The 20,171-nt window shown below is 60.6% G+C and overlaps 1 protein-coding gene across 2 annotated transcripts; it reads right to left on the bottom strand.

The window, feature by feature from the left end:
• Nucleotides 1-1,637: 1,637 nt before the first annotated feature.
• Nucleotides 1,638-19,885, bottom strand: SIGLEC1 (sialic acid binding Ig like lectin 1). Of its 2 annotated transcripts, none has more exons than XM_032109913.1 (22): nt 19,612-19,885; nt 17,133-17,235; nt 16,261-16,620; nt 15,881-16,177; nt 15,385-15,648; nt 14,368-14,628; nt 13,476-13,775; nt 12,536-12,790; nt 11,084-11,386; nt 10,466-10,720; nt 9,570-9,863; nt 8,962-9,216; nt 7,608-7,910; nt 6,720-6,974; nt 5,548-5,853; nt 5,117-5,356; nt 4,612-4,911; nt 4,268-4,522; nt 3,073-3,363; nt 2,716-2,815; nt 2,227-2,299; nt 1,638-1,879 (listed from the first exon to the last, which is right to left on the bottom strand). In XM_032109913.1, exons 1-22 carry the CDS (start codon nt 19,657-19,659, stop codon nt 1,862-1,864), a joined length of 5,136 nt encoding a protein of 1,711 aa, XP_031965804.1. In that variant the 5' UTR covers nt 19,660-19,885; the 3' UTR covers nt 1,638-1,861. The 2 variants fall into 2 exon arrangements, with proteins under 2 accessions (XP_031965804.1, XP_031965805.1); XM_032109914.1 differs by lacking the exon at nt 19,612-19,885 and adding an exon at nt 18,202-18,286.
• Nucleotides 19,886-20,171: the final 286 nt, after the last annotated feature.

Raw genomic sequence — 20,171 nt, 5'->3', positions numbered from 1 at the left:
AGCAGGGCACCCCAATTCCTGTTCCTGCTGGGCACCCCAATCCCTGCTCCCAACTTTTCCGGGCTGTTCCTGCAGCTCTGGCACGGGTTAGGGCACCCAGGCACCCCAATCCCCGCTCCCGGCTGCTCCCAGGCGTTCCTGCAGCTCTGGCACGGGTTAGGGCACCCAGGCACCCCAATCCCCGCTCCCGGCTGCTCCCGGGCGTTCCCGCAGCCCTGGCACGGGTTAGGGCACCCAGGCACCCCAATCCCCGCTCCCGGCTGCTCCCAGGCGTTCCTGCAGCTCTGGCACGGGTTAGGGCACCCAGGCACCCCAATCCCCGCTCCCGGCTGCTCCCAGGCGTTCCCGCAGCCCTGGCACGGGTTAGGGCACCCAGGCACCCCAATCCCCGCTCCCGGCTGCTCCCAGGCGTTCCTGCAGCCCTGGCACGGGTTAGGGCACCCAGGCACCCCAATCCCCGCTCCCGGCTGCTCCCCACCTTTCCCAGCCCCTCTGGAGAGGTTTAGGATCGCCGGAGCAAAGCCTCGGCTCTGCCCCATCCCAGCCTGTCCCCATTGCTCCAGGTTGGATGGAGACCCTATAACCGGTGAGATCAACCCCAAATCCTTCTCCCTGAGCCTCCCAGCACCGGGATCCCCCCCTGGAATCTCTCCCAGCTCCCTCTGCGGGCTCGGCAGCCCCCAGCATCCACCCCGATCCCGCTCCACGGGGGATCCAGGCTGGAATTCCTGAACTCCAGGCCGGGAAAGCGGGAGGAGGAGGGGCGGGATCGGCGCCGGGGGCTCGGAGGGCGCAGGTGGCCGAGGAGGACGCGGGGTGGTGGCGCTGGGGGTGGCAGCTCGGGAGCGGGGGGTCCTTGGAAAGGTGACTCCCAGCCTGAGGGAGGGAGCGGCCGGGTCACCTTTGTCACCAGCCGGACGCAGGTGACAAAGTTTGACCCCGCTGCCCCTCGATGCTCGCAGGGATCGCGGCGAGGAGGCGGCGCTGGGATGGGGGGAGGGTTGGTGACGCCGCCCTGTCACCACCACGCTGTCACCAACCAGCCTGGCAGCACGCTGTCACCACCCTGCCACCCTACTGGTGACCCTGCCACCACCCTGCCGGCCGTGCTGGACAGGGGACGGGGATGGGACTGGGACTGGGAATGTGGATGGGTAAAGAGATGGAGATGGGGACAAGGACCAGGACAGGGGATGGGGACAGGGATTAGGACAGGGACAAGGGCAGGAATGGTGACAGGGACGGGACAGTGACAGGGAGGGGGACAAGAACAGTGACAAAGATGGGGACAGCCCAGCATCCTGCTCTGGCAGCGGAACGGGCGGAGAAAGGGGATTAAAAACCCACAGGAGCCCCCAACCCCAAAGCCCCCCCATTCCCGGGAAGCTCCATCTCTGTATTCCAAAGCCCCATCCCCGCAGCCGAGGCAGTGTCCAGTTGCAAGGTGGCCGCAGAGTGACCTCTAATGGCAACAGGGACACGGCCAGAGGGGACACGGCCCAGCTGCCACTGGCCCCAGTCCCAGATCCCCTCATCCCGGGCATCGAGGGGACACGGGTGGCCTGGAGACCCCTCTGTTCCCCTCTCCAAGGGGACACCAGGATGGATGGCAGGGAAAAGGGACAGGGGCACGGTGGTGACAAACAGGATGTTCCCAGCACCGGGAGGTTTGATTTTACTGTTTTCCCGGGATTTCCCAGCTCAGAGCTGTCACCGGTGCCTGGCACGTGAGGTGGTGGTGGTGACCAGAATCCATCAGGAAGGGACGAAGGGCTGGAATGGGGCTGGGGGAATCCCTGGATCCAGCCAGGATTGGGAAATTCCAGCGGCACAGCTGGTCTGGGATCCAAGAGCCGCCAGGTCAAGATGCTCCATCCACCTGGAAAAGGTTGGGGGTGGCTGGGGACACTCTGCCCATGACTGGGACACTCCATGGGGACTGAGGAGCATCCCTGGAGGGGTCAGCATCCATCTGTGCCATGGAAACCCTCTGGAATGAGGCTGGGACAGGGATTTGGGGTCCCCAGGAGGCTCTGCCCCTCCTGTCCCTTCATCACCTCCAGCCACAGCTGTGGTGGCACCATGGGGCAGCCGGGCTGGGCTGGATCCTGGATCCACATCCCATTCCCACACCACAGATTCCCGGAAGGGACCCCCTGGCAGCTCAGGGGACGCCAGAGCTGGCCCCACTGATGTCCCCAGCGCTGTCCCCACCGAGGTCCCCACCTGTGGCAGCTCCTGTTTGCTCCTCAGCTCCAGGGTGTCCTCGGCACCGGACCAGCTCCGCAACTTCCTGATCCTGGAAGGGAGCACGGAGAGCTGCCAGGGGCTGGTTCAGCCCTGGGGCCAGGTGCCACCACCCCGGGGTCCTTGTGACAATGCCAGGGTCACTGTCCCACCACCCTGACATCCCTGTCCTACGACTCTGGGGTCCCTGTCCTGATGCCAGAGTCCCTTGTCCCCTGACCCCGGGGGTCCCTGTCCCACCCCGGCGTCCCTGTCCCGACACCAAGGTCCTTGTCCTGATGCCGGGGTCTCTGTCCCCTGACCGCGGGGTCCCTGTGCCACCCCAGATCCCCATCTCCCCACCTCAGAATCCCTGTCCCCACACAAAGGTCCCTGTCCCCTCAGCCCAGAGTCCCTGTCCCTTGACCCTGGGGTCCCTGTGTCATCTTGGGGTCCCTGTCCCCCCACCCCACCCCTCCAGGACATCACCTGGGCCACACCTTCACGGCCAGCAGGGCCACGATGACCACGGCCATGATGGCCATGAGCAGCCAGGCCAGGATGGTGAAGGTCCGTAGGTGGCTGAGAGCTGTGGACAGAGCGGGGTCAGTGACCTCGGGGTGTCCCCCAAAAGGGGTGAAGGGGACACTGGGGTGACAGTCAAAGTGGATGACACCCTTTGGCACCCTGGCAAGGTGGGTGTCCCCCGGGGACAGGCCCCCAGCCACCTCCTCCCTCAATTTGGACCCTCCAACGCCATCCCATTCCATTTCCCACTTTCAGGGATGGTTTTTTTTTTGGGTGGGGGGATTCCCATGGACCTGCAGAGGGTCCGGCCCCACTCACTGTGGACATCGAAGTCGGCGCTGGCCGTGGTGTTGCCCAGGGTGTTGGTGGCCACGCAGACGTAGCGTCCCCCAGCCCCTGTCCCCACCAGCTCCACGCGCAGGGCGTTGTGCGAGGGGATGGCCCGGACCCCCGGGGTGGCAGCGGGGGACAGGCTGGTGGCCAGGAGGTGGCCCTGGTGGTACAGGGCCAGCGAGGAGGGTGGGTGACTGTCGGCCGTGCACGACACGATGGCCCCGCGCCCGCTGCGGTTCTCCAGGAAGGTGCTCACGGAGACGGCCCGGGGAGGGTCTGTGAGGGGACAGGGAGGGTGGCAGTGGGACAGGGAGAGTGGGACGGCCCCCAGCTGGCCTAGGTGGCCACCAAAAGTGGTTTAAAGCATCCCTGGATCTGTCCCATCCTGCTCATCGCAGGGCTGGGGGATGCAAACCCTCTCCAGTCCTTGTTTTAGCACCCCAAAGCTGGAGAATCCCCCGACTTGGAGCTTCTTGGCTCCAAATCTGACGTTAAGAGGGGCCAATCCTATAAAAACCCCAAATCCCCTTTCCCCAGTCGCCAAGGGGATTCCTAACTCATCCCTTCTCCATCCTGGACCATCATCGCATCCTCTCCAGCCCTTTGCTCCCAAACCCAGCTGGAAAATCCTTCAACTTGGAGGTTTTTGGATCCAAATCCAACTTTTGAGGGTCCAATCCCAGAAAAAATCCCGAAGTCCCCTTCCCCAAAGCTTCCTAACGCATCCCTCCTCCATCCCAGATTATCCAGGGATGGAGGCTTCACACCTTCTCCAGTTCTTTGGTCCCACTCCCAGCTGGAAAATCCCCCAATTCGGAGCTTTTTGGATCCAAATCCAACTTCTGAAGGGTCAATCCTAAAAAAAACCCCAAATCCCCTTCCCTGGGTCACCAAGAGCTTCCTAACTCATCCCTTCTCCATCCTGGATCATCCCCAACCCATGCATCCCCGTGCTGGTGGCTTCCCACACTCCCCAGCCCCTTGTTCCACACCCAACCAGAGAATTCCTCAGTTTTGTAGCATTTTGGCTCCAAATCCAACTAAAAAAAGACTCGAAATCCCCAAAGGGAGAGGAGCAGGGCAGGAGGAGGAAACGCGGAGGTGACACAAGTGGCACGGGCTGGGGACACCCAGCGTGTCCTGGGCTTTGTCCTGCTTGGTGACACTGGAGGACACTCACAGAGGACACTGAGGCTGACGGGGACGGAGGTGGCCGTGCCCCACGTCCCGCTGGCCTGGCACTGGTAGGAGCCGGCATCGGCACTGGACACGTGGCCAAGGATGAAGGAGCCGGATGGTCCCTCCCGAAGCCACCGCCCATCCCGGTACCACGTGTAGTTGACACCTTTGTCCCCCCACGCGGTGGCCAAACAGCTCACGGTGGCCTTGGTGCCCTCGGCGACTTCCTGCGAGGGCTCCACCGTCACCGTGACCCCTGAGAAGGGACATTGGGGACTCAAGGAATGCTCCCAGAGCGCCGTTCCCATTGGGATAACCCCAGCTGGGCACTCGGGGACACCTCACCTCTCACGTCCAGCCGCAGGGACGCGGCCGCCGTGCCGCGGCTGTTGGTGGCCGAGCACCAGTAGAGCCCCGCGTCCCCAAGATCCAGCCCCAACATCTCCACCCGCAGCGTGCTGGGGGTGGCCCGGACCTCGAAGCGGGGGTCAGAAGGGCCGCGGGTGGTGGCCAGGGGTGGGTGGCCTTGTCCCCTGCTCACGGCGATGTCCGGCGGGGGGACACCGTCGGCCGAGCAGAGCAGCACCGCCTGTCGCCCCCCGCGGGGCTCCACCAGCGCCACAAAGCGGGGCTCCTGAGGGGCATCTGCGGCGACAAGGACAGCGCGTGTCCCCCCACAGCCCGCCGGGCGACGGGGGAGCCACACGGGGCAAGTGACCCCTCCAAGGAGGGGCTGCGCTGTCGCCGCGTGTCGCGGGGTGGCGACACAGACCGGGCAGCGCCATCCCCGCGGGGGTGGCGTGTCGGGGTGTCCCCTCGCCGACCCCCGGAGCTGTCGCCGCTCACTCACAGAGCACGGCGAGGGCGGCAGGGGGGGCGCGGAGCCCCCGGCCCGCCTGGCAGCCGTAGAGCCCCGCGTCCGAGCGGTGGCCGCGGAGCCGCAGCGAGGGCTCGGGTCCCTCTGTCACCCACTGCCCGTTCTTGAACCACGTGTAGAGGGTCCCTGGCTGCGGGGAAGGGGCCTGGCAGGTCAGGGTCACCTCTGTCCCCTCCGGCACCTCGGCCGATGGTCGCACCAGCACCCTGGTGGCTGCGGGGAGTGAAGAGGAGTTGGGGGCCGGCCCCAAATTCAGAGCGGTGGGTTCCCACCCTGCGTGCCCAATCACGACCGCCCACCACCTCCACGCCTCTCTGCCCCCTCCCCAAAATTGGGTACCCCCAGTCCTGCACCCCTCAAGGCCACAGCTGGGTGTGTCCCCAACCTGTTGTCCCCCTCCTCACCTTGTACCCGGAGGGTGAGGGACGCGCGGGTCACACCGAGGGGGCTCTGTGCCTGGCACTCGTACTCGCCCTCATCCTCCTCGGAGGCTTCCCGGAATTCCAACCGCAGCGCGTTGGGAGAGGAGGACACGCGGATGCTCTGCCGGGGGGTGTCACCTCCTCTGGGGGGGCTGGAGGCCACCGGGTGTCCCCCCCTGAGCAGGGTGAGCTGGGCCGGGGGGTGGCTGTCCACAACACAGAGCAGGATGGTGGCCGTCCCCTGGCTGCTCTCCACGAAGGATTGCAGCCGCAGGTTCCTGGGGGGGTCTGCGGGATGGGAATGGGGTCGGGAAAACATGGATAATAGGATAATCGTGGAATTGGTTGGGTTGGGAAAGCCCTCTGAGCTCATCGAGTCCGACAGTTCCACCAGCACTGCCCAGGCCACCGCTGACCGTGTCCCCAAGTGCCACATCCCAAGGATGGGGACTCCACCACTGCCCTTTCCAAGAGGAATTTTCCCAATATCCAACCCAAACTTTCCCTGGCATAACTTAAGGCCGTTCCCCCTTGTCCTGTCCCTTGTTCCTGCCCCCCTCCCATCAGGGAGTTGTGGAGATGCAGAAGATCTCCCCTTGATTCCCCCTTTTCTCCAGGCTGAGCCCGTTTCCCAGCTCTCTCAGCCGCTCCTGGGGCTCCAGCCCCTTCATCCAAGGGATTCCCCAGGTTCCAGGGCCTCCATCCCACGTTCACCGCGAAGATTTTTAAATTAACACCATCTTTTTCTCATAAAAAAGGGGAAAAAAAGAAATCTCCTCTTCTGACTCCCAGCTACATTTTTTTCCCCATTTTTTTTTTAACCAAAATCTGGTTTTCATTTTCCCAATCAGGGATAAAAAAAAAGAACCCTAAATCCGGCATTAATTTCTGAAAGCCAAGGATTTTCCTGCCGGCTTTGCTGTGGAGAACAAGGAAACTTGGAGAAGGTTCTGGGGGTGGCATGGGGGTCTCTGGGTAGGTTTGGGGTGTAAAACTCGGCTTAATTATCCCCTGGGATACACTTCTTGAGCTCCCCTAATTAATGAACCCCCCAAATTAAGCCAGGCCTTGCTGCCCCCATCTCTCCAGCCAAGGGGACTGACTGAGAGGTGACACCACGACACAAATGACACGAAGCTGCCCCGGGGACTCACAGAGCACGTTGAGGATGGCAGGGGTGGCACTGTAGTTCCGGGCTGGGGTGTGTATGGAGCAGTGGTAGGAGCCGGCGTCGGAGGTGGTGACCCCATGGAAGGTGAGATTTTGGGAAGAGCCGGTGCCCAGCCACACCTGGTTCCGGTACCAGGTGTAGCTCAGCACATCCTGGGCCCCGCCCGCCACGGCGCAGGTGAGGGTGGCCGCGTCCCCGTCCTGCACGTCCGGGGATGGCCAAATCCAGACACGGGCGGCTGCACAGGAAGGAAGGAAAACGTGGTGATCCTGCACTTTGCGGGGTGGAAAATGTCAGGGAGTTGCAGGAGAGTAAAAAGTGGGGATGGCCACCACAACGCGCAGGTGACACCATTCCTGTGGTGTTCCCGTGGATTTATTTGGGATGCCCCATCCCTGGAAGTGTCCAAGGCCAGGTTGGATGGGGTTTGGAGCAGCCTGGGATGATGGAATGTGTCCCTGCCCATGGCAGGGCGTGGGATTGATGGGATTTAGGGTCTCTCCCAACCCAAACCGTTCCATGATTCCTGGGGTGATGGCAGCCAGGGCAGTGTCATGGGTGGACATCACATCCAAGAGGAGCCGTGTCCCTTTGCCACACCTGCAGTTCTCTGGGAACACCTGCAGCTCTCTGGGAACACCTCCATCCCCATCAACCCGGATTTCCCCCATTTTTTTTCCGTTTTCATCCTGTCCATTCCATTCCAGCCACTCTCCACCCTCCGTCCCTCCCTCCCCCATTCCCATCCTCCCCCATTCCTTCACCTCCTCACCATAACCCCAACCCCATCATTCTCCCCACTGCCTGAAACTGTCCATCCCCTTCCCATCCCATTCCCATCCCCACCCTATTCCCATTCCCAGGGACTCACCGCCTCCCGAGAAGTTCCCAGCAGCGCTGGCGTTGCCGTGGGCGTTGGTGGCCACACACTGGTATTCACCCTCGTCCTGCAGCAGCACGGGCTGGACACGGACACGGAGCACATTGGTGGCCGAAGTGACACTGAGCCGTGGCTGGGGGACAGGTGGTGACAGCACCGTGGAGGCCACCAGGGCCCCGTCCTTGAAGAGGGCCAGCTGTGCCGGCGGGGAGCTGTCTACGGAGCACTCCAGGATGCCACGCTGTCCCAACGGAGGCTCCAGGAAGGTGCTGAGCACTGGCACTCGCGGGGGGTCTGCCCGGGAGGGTGGGAGAGACTCGAGGCTGCACCCAGAGAGCTCCGGGACCCAGAGAGGGGATGGCGTCCAGCCCAGTGCCAGCCCATCGGCACCCTTCCAGTGGTACCAGCCCATCGGCACCATCCCATCAGCTCCATCCCATTGGCACCATCCCAGTGGTACCATCCCATCAGCTCCATCCCATCGGCACCATTCCAGTGGTGCCAGCCCATTGGCACCATCCCATCAGCTCCATCCCATTGGCACCATCCTATCAGCTCCATCCCATCAGCACCATTTTAGTGGTGCCATCCCATCAGCTCCATCCCATCAGCACCATTCCAGTGGTGCCATCCCATCAGCTCCATCCCATCAGCACCATTCCAGTGGTGCCATCCCATCAGCTCCATCCCATCAGCACCATTCCATTGGCACCATCCTATCAGCTCCATCGCATCAGCACCATTTTAGTGGTACCATCCCATCAGCTCCATCCCATCAGCACCATTCCAGTGGTACCATCCCATCAGCTCCATCCCATCAGCACCATCCCATCAGCTCCATCCCATCAGCTCCATCCCATCAGCACCATTCCAGTGGTACCATCCCATCAGCTCCATCCCATCAGCACCATTCCAGTGGTGCCATCCCATCAGCTCCATCCCATCAGCACCATTCCAGTGGTACCATCCCATCAGCTCCATCCCATCAGCTCCATCCCATTGGCACCATTCCACCAGTCTCATCCCATCCCAGCACCATCCCATGGGTACCATCCCAGCCCAGCACCATCCCATCCTGGCACCATCCCATCCCAGCACTATTCCATTGTTATCATGCCGTCTGAAGCATCCCACCAGTGCCATCCCACTGGCACCATCCACTGGCACCATCCCATCTCACAGCATCCCACCATCCCACCCCATCTCATCCCATCCCATCCCATCCCATCCCATGGATCCCATCCCATCCCATGGATCCCATCCCATCCCATGGATCCTATCCCATCCCATCCCATCCCATCCCACCTAATTCCCCCTCTTGGATTCCCTTGCAGGTCCCACTCACACCAGACTTGCAGGGTGACAGCGGGGGACGCGCTGGTCCCTGCAGGGCCCCGGGCCCGGCAGTGGTAGAGCCCGGTGGCAGCGCTGGTGACACGGGACAGCACCAGGACACTGTCAGGACCCTCCTGGAGCCACTTGCTGTCCTTGTACCAGGAGTAGACGGTGTCACCCGGTGGCTCTCCGGCCACCTGGCACGTCAGGGACACGTTGTCACCTTCCAGCACCTCCGAGGATGGCGAGATCAGGACTCGGGTGGCTGGAGCAGGGACAGTGCCAGCTCAGAGGGGACAGGGCAGAGCTCGGCACTGCCAGTGTCCCCTCATCACTTCCATAACCTGGGGATGGGATATTCCCTCTCTGTCCAAGGATTTGGGGCAGCTCCGAGGTGACACTGGTGCTCCCTGTCCCCCTTAGAGTGTCCCCAACTCCTTCTGGAGATGCCCAGGGCTGAGGTGTTGGAATACGGGCAGGGAATGGCACTGGGAGGGATCTGGTGGCACTGAGTGGGATCTGGTGGTACTGGGAGGGATCTGGTGGCACTGGGAGTGCAGACACGTGGTCATTCCCATGGGATGGGCTGCTCCCATCCCTGAATCCCGCGCTCCCCACCTTGCACGCGCAGGTACAGCCGCCGCTCCGCGGAGCCGTGCGCGTTGGTGGCCAGGCACCGGTAGCTGCCATCGTCCGCCGGCGTCACCTCCCGGATCTCCACCCGCAGCGAGTTGGGGACAGTGGAGACGGTGACCCGTGGGCTGCTCCCACCAGCGCTGGTGGCCACTGGCTCCTGGTCCCGGAGCAGGGCCAGCTGGGCTGGGGGGTTGCTGGCCACGGAGCACTGGAAGATGGCCAGGGAGCCCTGCTCGGCCTCCAGGAATGCCTTCAGGAGAGGGTCCCGAGGGGGGTCTGGGGGGAGGGAATGGGGTGAGAGGCCGGGAATGCCGGTGGGAGAGAGGTCCTGGGGAGTGGTCGCTGCTCTGGGGTTCTGGGAGGGGATGGGAGGGAAGGGAAAGGGGAAGGGGAAGGGGAAGGGAAAAGGGGAAGGGGAAGGGAAAGGGAAAGGGGGAAAGGGAAAAAGGGGAAAAGGGAAGGGGAGAGAAGAGAAGAGAAGAGAAGAGAAAAGAGAAGAGAAGAGAAGAGAAGAGAAGAGAAGAGAAGAGAAGAGAAGAGAAGAGAAGAGAAGAGAAGAGAAGAGAAGAGAGAAAAGGGAAAGGAAAAGGGAAAGGAAAGAGGAAGGGGAAAAGGGGAAAAGGGGAAATGGGGAAATGAGGAAATGGGGAAATGGGGAAAGGGGGAATGGGAAAATGGGGAAATAGGGAAGGGAAATGGTAAAAAGGAAGGGGAAAGTGAAAAAGGGAAAAAGGAAAAAGGGAAAAAAGGGAAGGGAAAGGGAAAGAAAAAGAGGAAAGGGGGAAAAGAGGAAGAGAAGGGAAAGGGAAAGGGAAAGGGAAAGGGAAAAGGAAAGAGAAAGGGAAAAGGAAAGGGAAAGGGAAAGGGAAGGTACTCACACAGCACATCCAGGAGGACACCGGGAGAGCTCCGGCTGCCGCCCGCGGTGCTGGCCCGGCACCGGTAGAGCCCGGCGTCCCTGCTGGCCACCGGCCGCAGCACCAGCGAGGTGGCCGAGCCCTCAGCAATCTGCTGCCCGTTGTGGTACCAGGTGACGTTGGGGACAGCCGGGGAGCCACTGCTCAGGTGACAGGTGAGGGTGGCATTGTCACCCTCCAGCACGGTGGGGGACGGGGACACGGTGACATTGGCGGCTGCAGGCAGGAGGAAACGGGGTGTGGTGTCGACGCTGGGGTGACAATCCCCAAAGGCACCAAAGGACATCGTGGCTCCTCCAGAGGGCAAAGTCCAGCTGTTCCCATGGTGCCATGGTGGGGACAGCTCTGAGCCTGGCAGTGCCACCAGCCCAGGGACATCCCAGGGACAGCCCAAGTCCCATGGAGGACCCTCCGTGTCTGGATTTCAGGGACATGTGGCATTTCCATGGGACGTTGCTGCTCCTCCTTTCACCATCTCCTGAGCTTGTCCCCTTCCCCAGCATTCCTTTCCCACGCTCCCCCCTCCCAGAACATTCCCAGATGCCACAATCCTGTCCCCTGTCCCCTGTCGCCACTCACTGTCAGCCTGGAAATCCACGGTGGCGCTGGCGCTCCCTTGGGAATTCCCAGCCTGGCACATATAAGTCCCCTCATCCTCCACCACCACATCCCTGATTTCCACCTTCAGGCTGTTGTAGGACCTGGTGACGTGGACCCTGGGGTTGGTGGCTTGGGGACAGCCCCGGGTGCAGGCGATGACATTGTCCCCTCTCCGTAGGGTGAGGTTGGACTCGGGATCGCTCTCCACGGAGCACTGGATGATGCCCAGGTGCCCACCCTGGCTCTGCAGGAATGAGCTCAGCGCTGGCTGCCTCGGGGGGTCTGTGGGGGAAAACTGGATCCATGAGGTTGGGAAAACTCCCAAAATTCAAGGGATCGGTGCTTCCAGTGCTGCCTGAGCATCCAGGTTGGATGGGGTTTGGAATAACCTGGGATAGTGGGAGTTGTGCCTGACCAGGGAAGAGGAGTTGGAATGAGATGGGTTTGAGGTCCCTCCCAACCCAAACCAGGGACAAAACACCACTGGATCCATTGGGAAAACCCTCCGAATCCAAGGGGTTGGTGCTTCCAGTGCTGCCAGAGAAACTCTTGGACATCCGGGTTGGACCCGGTCTAGTGGGAGGTGTCCTTTCCCAGGGAAGAGGGGTTGGAATGAGATGGTCCTCGCAGTCCCTCCCAACCCAAACCAGGGTTAAAACTGGATCCACGAGGTTGGGAAAACTCCCAAAAATTCAAGGGATCGGCACTTCCAGTGCTGCCTGAGCATCCAGGTTGGATGGGGTTTGGAATAGCCTGGGATAGTGGGAGGTGTCCCTGCCAAGGGGAGAGGGGTTGGAATGAGAAGGGTTTTGAGGTCCCTCCCAACCCAAACCAGGGACAAAACACCACTGGATCCATTGGGAAAACCCTCCGAATCCAAGGGATTGGTGCTTCCAGTGAAACTCTTGGACATCTGGGTTGGACCCGGTCTAGTGGGAGGTGTCCCTTCCCAGGGAAGAGGGGTTGGAATGAGATGGGTTTGAGGTCCCTCCCAAACCAGGGACAAAACACCGCTGGATCCTTTGGGAAAACCCTCCGAATCCAAGGGATTGGTGCTTCCAGTGCTGCCTGAGCATCCAGGTTGGATGGGGTTTGGAATAACCTGGGATAGTGGGAGGTGTCCCTGCCAAGGGGAGAGGGGTTGGAATGAGAAGGGTTTTGAGGTCCCCTCCAACCCAAACCATTCATGGTTCTATGACCATTTATTGCTCCTAAAACATTTCTTGTCCTTAAAATTCTCGGGAAGGTGGGAATTCTCCAAATTCCTCCTCCCACGAACTCCCGGATTTACCTGCCAAAGGGAATTTTTCACCCTCCTCACATTCCCACCCAAGAGCTCCTTGGCTGTGGCTGATGGTGATGGGGGAAACTTTGGGGTGGGAACACCCCCAGCCCAGCCCCAGGACCCTCTGGAATTCCCAGGACACTCACAGAGCACTCGGAGCGGGACAGCCTCCGACGTGTCACTGCCATTCCTGCTCCGGACCTGGCACTGGAAGGCACCGGCGTCATCCCCGCGGACGGATGGGAATTGTAGGGTCGGGAATGAGCTCTCCTGGAGCCGCCGGCCGTTCCTGTACCAGGTGTAGAGCGGCTCCTCCACCGTGTCCCCTGTCCCCACACAGGTCAGGGTGACCGCGGTCCCCTCCGGCACCTCCGCCGAGGGCTGGATCAGGAGCTCGGCAGCTGCAGGAGGGATGGGAATGGGATATCAGGGAAGGAGGGAAATCCTTCCCATGGATCCATCCAGCTAAAATTCCCTGTTCCTCTTCCCTGAGTCCCCTCCCTCGCCCGGAGCCCATGGGGTCTGTGGGTCTTTGGGGGTGACATTCCCTGGGGACACTGCACAGGCAAACAGGGTCTTTGCTGACCCTTTCCCACTTTTTCCAAGGGCCAGGTTCATCCAGGGGAGTTTTGCCCAGGACAGACCCTGTCCCCTCTTCCCACTGGTTGGGCCTTGTCCGACTTCCAGTTCCCCACTGGGACACCCAAATCCAGGTTTGGTTTCTCTGGAATTGGACCTTGAGGTCTCTTCTGGGGGTTTTTTGGCCATCCTAAAGGATGTTCCTCTTGGAGATGGATTTGGGAGACTTTTCTTTCCTTCTGCTGCCTCTGTCACCCCAACTTATCCAGACTTGGGGCTCAGGGGACAGTGACTGGTGGGGACAGATGGGGAAGAAAAGTTTGGATGAATTTTCTCCTGATTTTTGGCATTTTGGAAAACAAAACCTGACAACAGCTCCAAAAGCAGCTCTGACCCCACCAAGGAGGGGACACCACGAGGGTCCCTCCAGCTCTCAGGGCTGCGTGTCCCCCCCAGTTTTGGGGGTTCGTTGCCACCCCAAACCCAGGAGCAGCCTCCTGGACTCACCGCGGGTCATGAGGACCTTGGTGGCGCTGGCGTTGCCATGGACGTTGCTGGCGGTGCAGCCGTACTTCCCGCTATCCCGGGGTCCTGCATCCCGGATTTCCAGCCGCAGGGAATTGCGGGAGGTGGTGACACTGAGCCGCTGGCGCAGGGCCACCTGTGCCCCGCTGGTGGCCAGCATGGTGCCGTCATGGGTGATGGCCAGCGTGGCCGGAGGGTGGCTGTCCACGGTGCAGCGGACAATGACCAGCCGGCCACCCTGGGTCTCCTGGAAGAGCGTGAGGGTGGGAATTCGGGGTGGATCTGTGGGATGGGAGAGGATGCTGAGGTCGGGATGTCCCCGTGGTGAGGCCACAGGGAAAATGCTGGAGTGGTTTGGGTTGGAGGGGACATTGAATCCCACCTGCTCCCATGGGCAGGGACACCTTCCACTACCCCAGGTGGCTCCAAGCTCTGTCCATCCTGGCTTTGGACACTTCCAGGGATGGGAATTGTCCCCTCACGCACCCTGGATGTCACAATCTGCTTGTCACCGGGTCAGATTTACCCCAAAATTGTCACAACCAACCCAGGGCTGGGTTATTTTCCCCTGCAAAAGCTCCTGACCTCTTCTTATCCCACTCGATTCTCCATGAGAAACTTCCCAAAATCTTAAGGAATGGAGAGGATTAGTGGGAAATGCTGTGATGGACAGGTCCTTGCTTCACAAATGTCACTTAATGCCACCTTCACACCTGGCTCACGGCCGAAATTTGTTGTATTCCCAGAAAATTCAACCGGCAAGCCTGAACCCCCCTCCCATCTGCCCTTGGGGTGCTCGGGAAGAGGCTCTGCCATGAATTTTTTTGGGGATTTCATGGATTGTGGGGGTTGGCATGGAGCTGGTGGCACTCACACGTCACGCTGAGGCTGATGGCCTGGGCCGTGTCACTGCCCTGGCTGTTGGTCACTTGGCAGGAGTAGTAGCCGGCGTCACCAGCGGCCACCGCGGGGAAGAGGAGGGTGTGGGCTGGGCCCTCCTTGAGCCACGCACTGTTCTTGTACCAGGTGTAGGTCAGCTCCTCGGGATGTCCCTCCCGCCCAGGGACGTCGCAGGACAAGGTGGTGGCCGTCCCCTCGCGCACCTCGGCCGAGGGGCTGGCCGAGATCTCTGCGGCTGAGGGGGAAGGGACACGTCCAGGATTGTCCTGGAGGCAGGAAAACAAATCCCAAATCCCCCATCCCAGAGCTTGGGAGAAGATGGGAGCCCCTCAGGGGTGACAACAGAGCTGGGGGACATTTGGCTTTGTCCCCTGCCACCGGGGGCCAGACTGAGGGTGGGTGAGGAGGGGTCTTTCACCTCTCTGGGTGGGCACAGGGGGTTTTGGGGGGAGCAGGGGGACCCATTTTGGGGGAGATGCTCCCTGTGGGATTCCAGCACAGGCAGGGAAGGCTGGGATTTGTCTTTGGGATCCTCTTTGCTGCGGGATCTGGTGGGAAGGGGAGCCTCTTCCCTTCTCTGTGAGGGTGGGGATGCCCTGGGATGGAATTCCCAGAGAAGCTGCGGCTGCCCCTGGATCCCTGGAAGTGTCCAAGGCCAGGCTGGACATGGCCTGGAGCCACCTGGGATAGCAGAAATTGTCCCTGCCCATGGCAGGGGTGGGAATGATCCACAAGGTCCCTTCCCACCAAGGCTCTGGATCTCCACGATCTCCCTTCCCAGCTCTGCTCCCCGTCCTAGGCTGCAAATCCCTCCGTGTTTTTTGGGATCACAAAGATGAGGGACACCACGGGACCACCACCACCCTCCTCACACACAGACACCCCAACTCCCTGACCTCCAGCAGCACCGGCCACCTCCATCCCACTCGTGCCACCCCAATGTGGGACCCTCAGCGATGTCCCACCCCGGCCAAGCTCGCGTGGCACTCACAGAACACGCGGACGGTGACAGCGGGCGACACCCCGGTGCCGAGGGCGTTCTGGGCCTCGCAGTGGTACCGCCCGTGGTCCTCACGGCGAACCCCCCGCAGGCTCAGCACCCGCTCGGTGCCCACGGCCACCCCGTCCTTGTACCAGTGGTACCTCGCCACCGGCGGGTGGCTGCTGCCAACCTCGCAGCTCAGGGTCACCGTGTCACCCACGCCGATGTTCCCCGAGGAAGGGCTCAGCGATGCCTGGGTGTCCTTGGGGGTGTCTGTGGATGGGGCAGAGGGACACGGTGGGCACAGGGTGCTGCCACCACCTTGGGGCAGGGAAAAGGGGAGGTGGGTGACAGGAGGTGGCACCTAAGGGACAGGCACGGCCAGGGAGCGGGGAAGGGAGGGAGGAAAATGCTTTGGATTGCTGAAAGGAAGGAGGGGGTGTCAGGAAGAGGTCCTGGCCGCAGTGGCCGTGGCAGAGGTGTCCCCTGTCCCCACCCCACGTACGCCTGACCCGCAGCACCAGCTCCGTGCTCGCCTTCCTGGATCCGTGGGAAACCTCGCAGAGCAGCTTCTTGGAATGGTCCTTCCAGGAAAAGGTGCTGGTCAGGTTCACCTGCTGGCTGACCCCGCTGGTGTCCAGCTGGAAGCGGCCGGACACCTCGGACACCTGGGGGTCGTAGCCCTCCCAGTGCAGGACGATGTCACTCCAGGGACAAACGTAGGGTATGGAGCACTCCAAGGTGGACCTTTGTCCTTCGGTCTGCTCCTCGCTGCTGGTGACACTGGGACGCTGCAGATCCTCTGGGATGGAGAGCAGAGGTTTGGGATGGCCCCATGGAATGGGCAAGAAGGGAATTTTTTGGGAATCTCGGTGTTTCGCCCACCCGAAATGCTCAGTGTCACATCCCGCGCTGCCGACCAGCGGTCGCCGTTGATGATCTCGAAGCGGAACCTGTAGGGGCCACTGTCACCCGGTGTCACCCCCTGCAGCAGCAGGGTGCAATTCCGGGCCATGGGGTCCCCCAGGAGCTGGGCACGACCCCTAAAATGAGCATCCACATCCTGGGGGGTGGTGGAGTGGAACACCAGGGTCTTCTGACCATCGTAGTCCTTGTACCAGATGGCCACGATGCCATCGGTGGTTGTCACATCTGCGGGGTAGCTGAAGGTGCAGGGCACAACCAGGCAGGACCCCCCGACGGCCTGCAGGGACTCGGGGTAGGAGACCCCCCAGGAGCTGAGGGCTGTGCCAGGGAAAATCGGGATCAGGGAGCTGGAAGTGTCCCCAGTTCCTCCCAGGACACGTTGGGGACCTGGCACCTCTGCTCGACAGGGAAGGTGGGATTTGGGATAAACCCCCCCAAGAGGAGGTTTTGGGGTGGAGAAGGGGGAGATAAGCAGGAAAAGCTGGGTCTTTTGGGGCTAAATAACAAGGAAAAGGGGGAAAGTGACCTCCTGGCCTCCCGAATTTATTTCCTCACCCCCTTTCCTCACCCTGGCTCCTTGTCCTCGCTCCCGTGGCCTGGCTGTCCCCTTGTCACCCCATCCCTGCCCACCAGGAGGAGGGGACACGTGTGGGATCGTGGAATGTGCTGGAAAATCCCACACCTGCTGTGCCAGGAGCAGCCTGGGAATCCCCATAATTCCTGCCCATCCCTTGGGCACCGTGTCCGGCTCTCACTCCCACCCATCCCGGGGCCAACCCCTGCCTCCAGCCCTGCAGGGGACAATCCCAAGGGTGTCATTGTCCCCATACCTGATGGGACCAGGCTGGCCAGGAGCATGAGGCAGCAGGGCAGGCGCATGGTGGCACTGCCAGGGGACACGGGGGACACGGGGTCACGCTGGCACAGGGGATCCTGGGGACAAGGAGAGATGGCTGAGGGCCTAGGAGTTGGTGGGATGGATCCCTGTGGGATAAATCCTGCTGGAAGCACTGCTGGCATCAGAGGAGTCCCCAGGAGAGGGTGGAAAACAAAAGGGAAGGGAGGGGAAGGGAAGGGAAAGGAAAAGAAGGGAAGGGGAAAGGCGAAAGGCAAAAGGGGAAAGGGGAAAGGGGAAAGGGGAAAGGAGAAAGGGAAAAGGGAAAGGGGAAAGGGGAAAGGGGAAAGGAGAAAGGGAAAAGGGAAAGGGGAAAGGGGAGATGGGAAAAGGGGAAAGGGGAAAGGGGAAAGGAGAAAGGGAAAAGGGAAAGGGGAAAGGGGAGATGGGAAAAGGGGAAAGGGGAAAGGGGAAAGGGGAAAGGGAAAAGGGAAAAGGGGAATAGGGAAAGGGGAAAGGGGAAAGGGGAAAGGGGAAAGGGAAAAGGAGAAAGGGGAGATGGGAAAAGGGGAAAGGGGAAAAAGAAAAAGGAAAAAAGGAAAAGAAAAAGAAAGAACAAACTGAAAAAAAAAGGAATAAGAAAAGGAAAATAAAAGGAAAAAAGGAGAAGGAGAAAAGAAAAGAAAAAAGAGAAAGAGAAACAGAAACAGTAAAAGAAAAAAAGGAGAAAGAAAAAGAGAAAGAAAAAGAAAAAGAAGAAAAGGAAACCAAGGAAAGGAAAAGAAGAGGAAATACAAAAAGAGAAGTATTTAAAAGGTTTTATGGCTTTTTGCAGCTCCACACAAACTCCTGACATTCCTTCCAGTCTCTCCACCCATCATTCCGTGATAAACCCAAATCATTTTGCCCTGATTTTTTCCCCAATATCACAGGATTCACTGATCGGATTGCCATGGATTTAGATCCTTCTCCGAGAACTCCTGGATCTCTCCCTGAGGAACGAGGCTGCTCCCAGCCCCCTGCTCCGGCCTTTCCCTCTCCAGCATTCCCTCCTTCGCCGATACCTCCTTTTCCCACATCTGTATCCAATTTCCTCACTGCTCCTTGGATTTCGGGATGGATTTCCCACTCCGAGGAGCTTTGCTTGGGGTTTTTCCCAGACTACGAGCACAGGGAATGGCTGGGATGGCCCCTGGGTGTCGATGCTCAGAGGGGGGACGATGTGAAGGCACAAATTGTCACGGGATTGGTGCCGGAAGGAAGCGCTGGGATCCAGCCCCCAACCCGTGCCGGTGCCAAGTTTCATTTCTTCTCCCGGATTTCTCTCGGTTTCGATTCCTGGGGAACCCTCAGGGCAGGATGGGGACGCTTGGGATGGGGACCCCGGGGGGAACAGTGGCCCCTGGTGCGGCCCTGCTGCTCCTGGAATTCCAAGAGTTGTAAATATTTCTGGGAAAACACTCCTGGTGTGGGGCTGGATGGGGCTTGGAGCGAGCTGGGGAGGGGAAGGCATCCCTGGTGTCCCTAAATGGGATTTAAGGAAGGGGTTGGGATGGGAGGGTTTGAAAGCTCATGAATTCTCATGGGCAGGGACACCTCCCACCATCCCAGGTGGATCCAAGCCCCAGTGTCCAACCTGGCCTTGGGCACTGCCAGGGATCCAGGGGCAGCCCCAGCTGCTCTGGCAATTCCAGCCCAGCCCCTGCCCACCCTCCCAGCTGGGAATTCCTTCCCAACATCCCAGCCCAAGCTCCCCTTTCCCACTGGGAAGCCATTCCCTGCCTCCTGGCCCTCCAGGCCTTGGCCCCAGTCCCTCTGCAGCTCTCCTGGAGCCCCTTTAGGCCCTGCAAGGGGCTCGCAGCTCTCCCTGGCTCCTTCCCTTCTCCAGGGCAACATTCCCAGCTCTCCCAGGCTGATCCTGAGCAGCTCCAGAATCATGGAATGGTTTTGGTGGGAAAGGACCTTAAAGCTCCTCTAATTCCACGTGCAGGGACACCTCCCACTATCCCAGGTGGATCCAAGCCCCAGTGTCCAACCTGGCCTTGGGCACTGCCAGGGATCCAGGGGCAGCCACAGCCGCTCTGGGAATTCCATCCCAGGGCCTCCCCACCCTCCTAGGGAGGAATTTTTTCCCACTGTCCCACCTATCCCTGCAGTTTAAAAGCCGCCCGTTGGCCCAGGAAGGAGCAGGGAGAGGGGACACTCCCAGTGTGGGACCCTTCAGCTCCATCCCATCCCAAAAACCAGAGAAACGAGGACCACGGGATGGTGGGACACCATTCCCCGGGATAAAGGGTGCATATGAACCCCTCCAAGCCTGGATCTGATCCCTGGAATTCCAGGTACTTCCCTGGCTCCTGGTAGGAGATGGATGAAGCTCATCTCAAAGGGATCCTCCGTGAGCCCTCATCCCACCCCATTCTCTGCCCTCAGAATTCCCATCCTTTCCCAGCCCCAGGGAACCACGGCATTACCTGGCAGCGGCAGTGGCTCCGGCAGTGCCACCTCCGGAGCGGTGACATCAGGAAGCCGCCTGTCCCAGGGCTCAGGGACGTCCTTTTATCAGCGGGGGGTGGGAGATAAGGAGCCCCAAACCGCAGCACTTCCCTCTTCAGAGTCCATGCCCTGATTTTGGGAAGTGGTGACAGCGGCAGCCGTTCTCTAATTCCGGGTTTTTGGGGCCAGGCTGGGTTTGGAGCACTCCAAGATCTCCAGGTTAAGGGTCCTGCTGGCGGGGCTGGGGCAGGGTTGGTTTTGTCCCCCGTGGGAACGGTTTGGGATTTGTGCTGATAATTCAGGAATGTTTTTGTTGTCTCTTGGATGGAATCGAGGGCGGCTCTGTCCTCAGCTGGGATTGCACTGGCAACTGGGGGGACACGGCCGGGAAAACCGATCCCAAAACACCCCAGGGATATCCTGGATCGTGTGGCTCCATGATCAGTGGATAAACTGGGAAAAAAAGAGGAAAAGGTGAATGTTGGGAGTGATGGTGTTTGTCCTCCCAGGTAACCAAGATGGATCCTGGTTGTCCTGG

This window comes from Corvus moneduloides, chromosome 5, assembly GCF_009650955.1.
Source record: "Corvus moneduloides isolate bCorMon1 chromosome 5, bCorMon1.pri, whole genome shotgun sequence".
NCBI lineage: Eukaryota > Metazoa > Chordata > Aves > Passeriformes > Corvidae > Corvus > Corvus moneduloides.
Note: the sequence above shows the minus strand (reverse complement) of the source record. Positions and strands in the feature narration are given on the sequence as shown.

Coding starts and splice junctions, on each gene's coding strand:
- SIGLEC1 (XM_032109913.1), bottom strand. CDS start 19,659: ATGTCACCGCTCCGGAGGTGGCACTGCCGGAGCCACTGCCGCTGCCAG. Junction 5,357..5,547: donor CCTCACCCTCCGGGTACAAG/GTGAGGAGGGGG, acceptor CACTCCCCGCAG/CCACCAGGGTGCTGGTGCGA. Junction 4,912..5,116: donor TGCCGCCCTCGCCGTGCTCT/GTGAGTGAGCGG, acceptor TTGTCGCCGCAG/ATGCCCCTCAGGAGCCCCGC.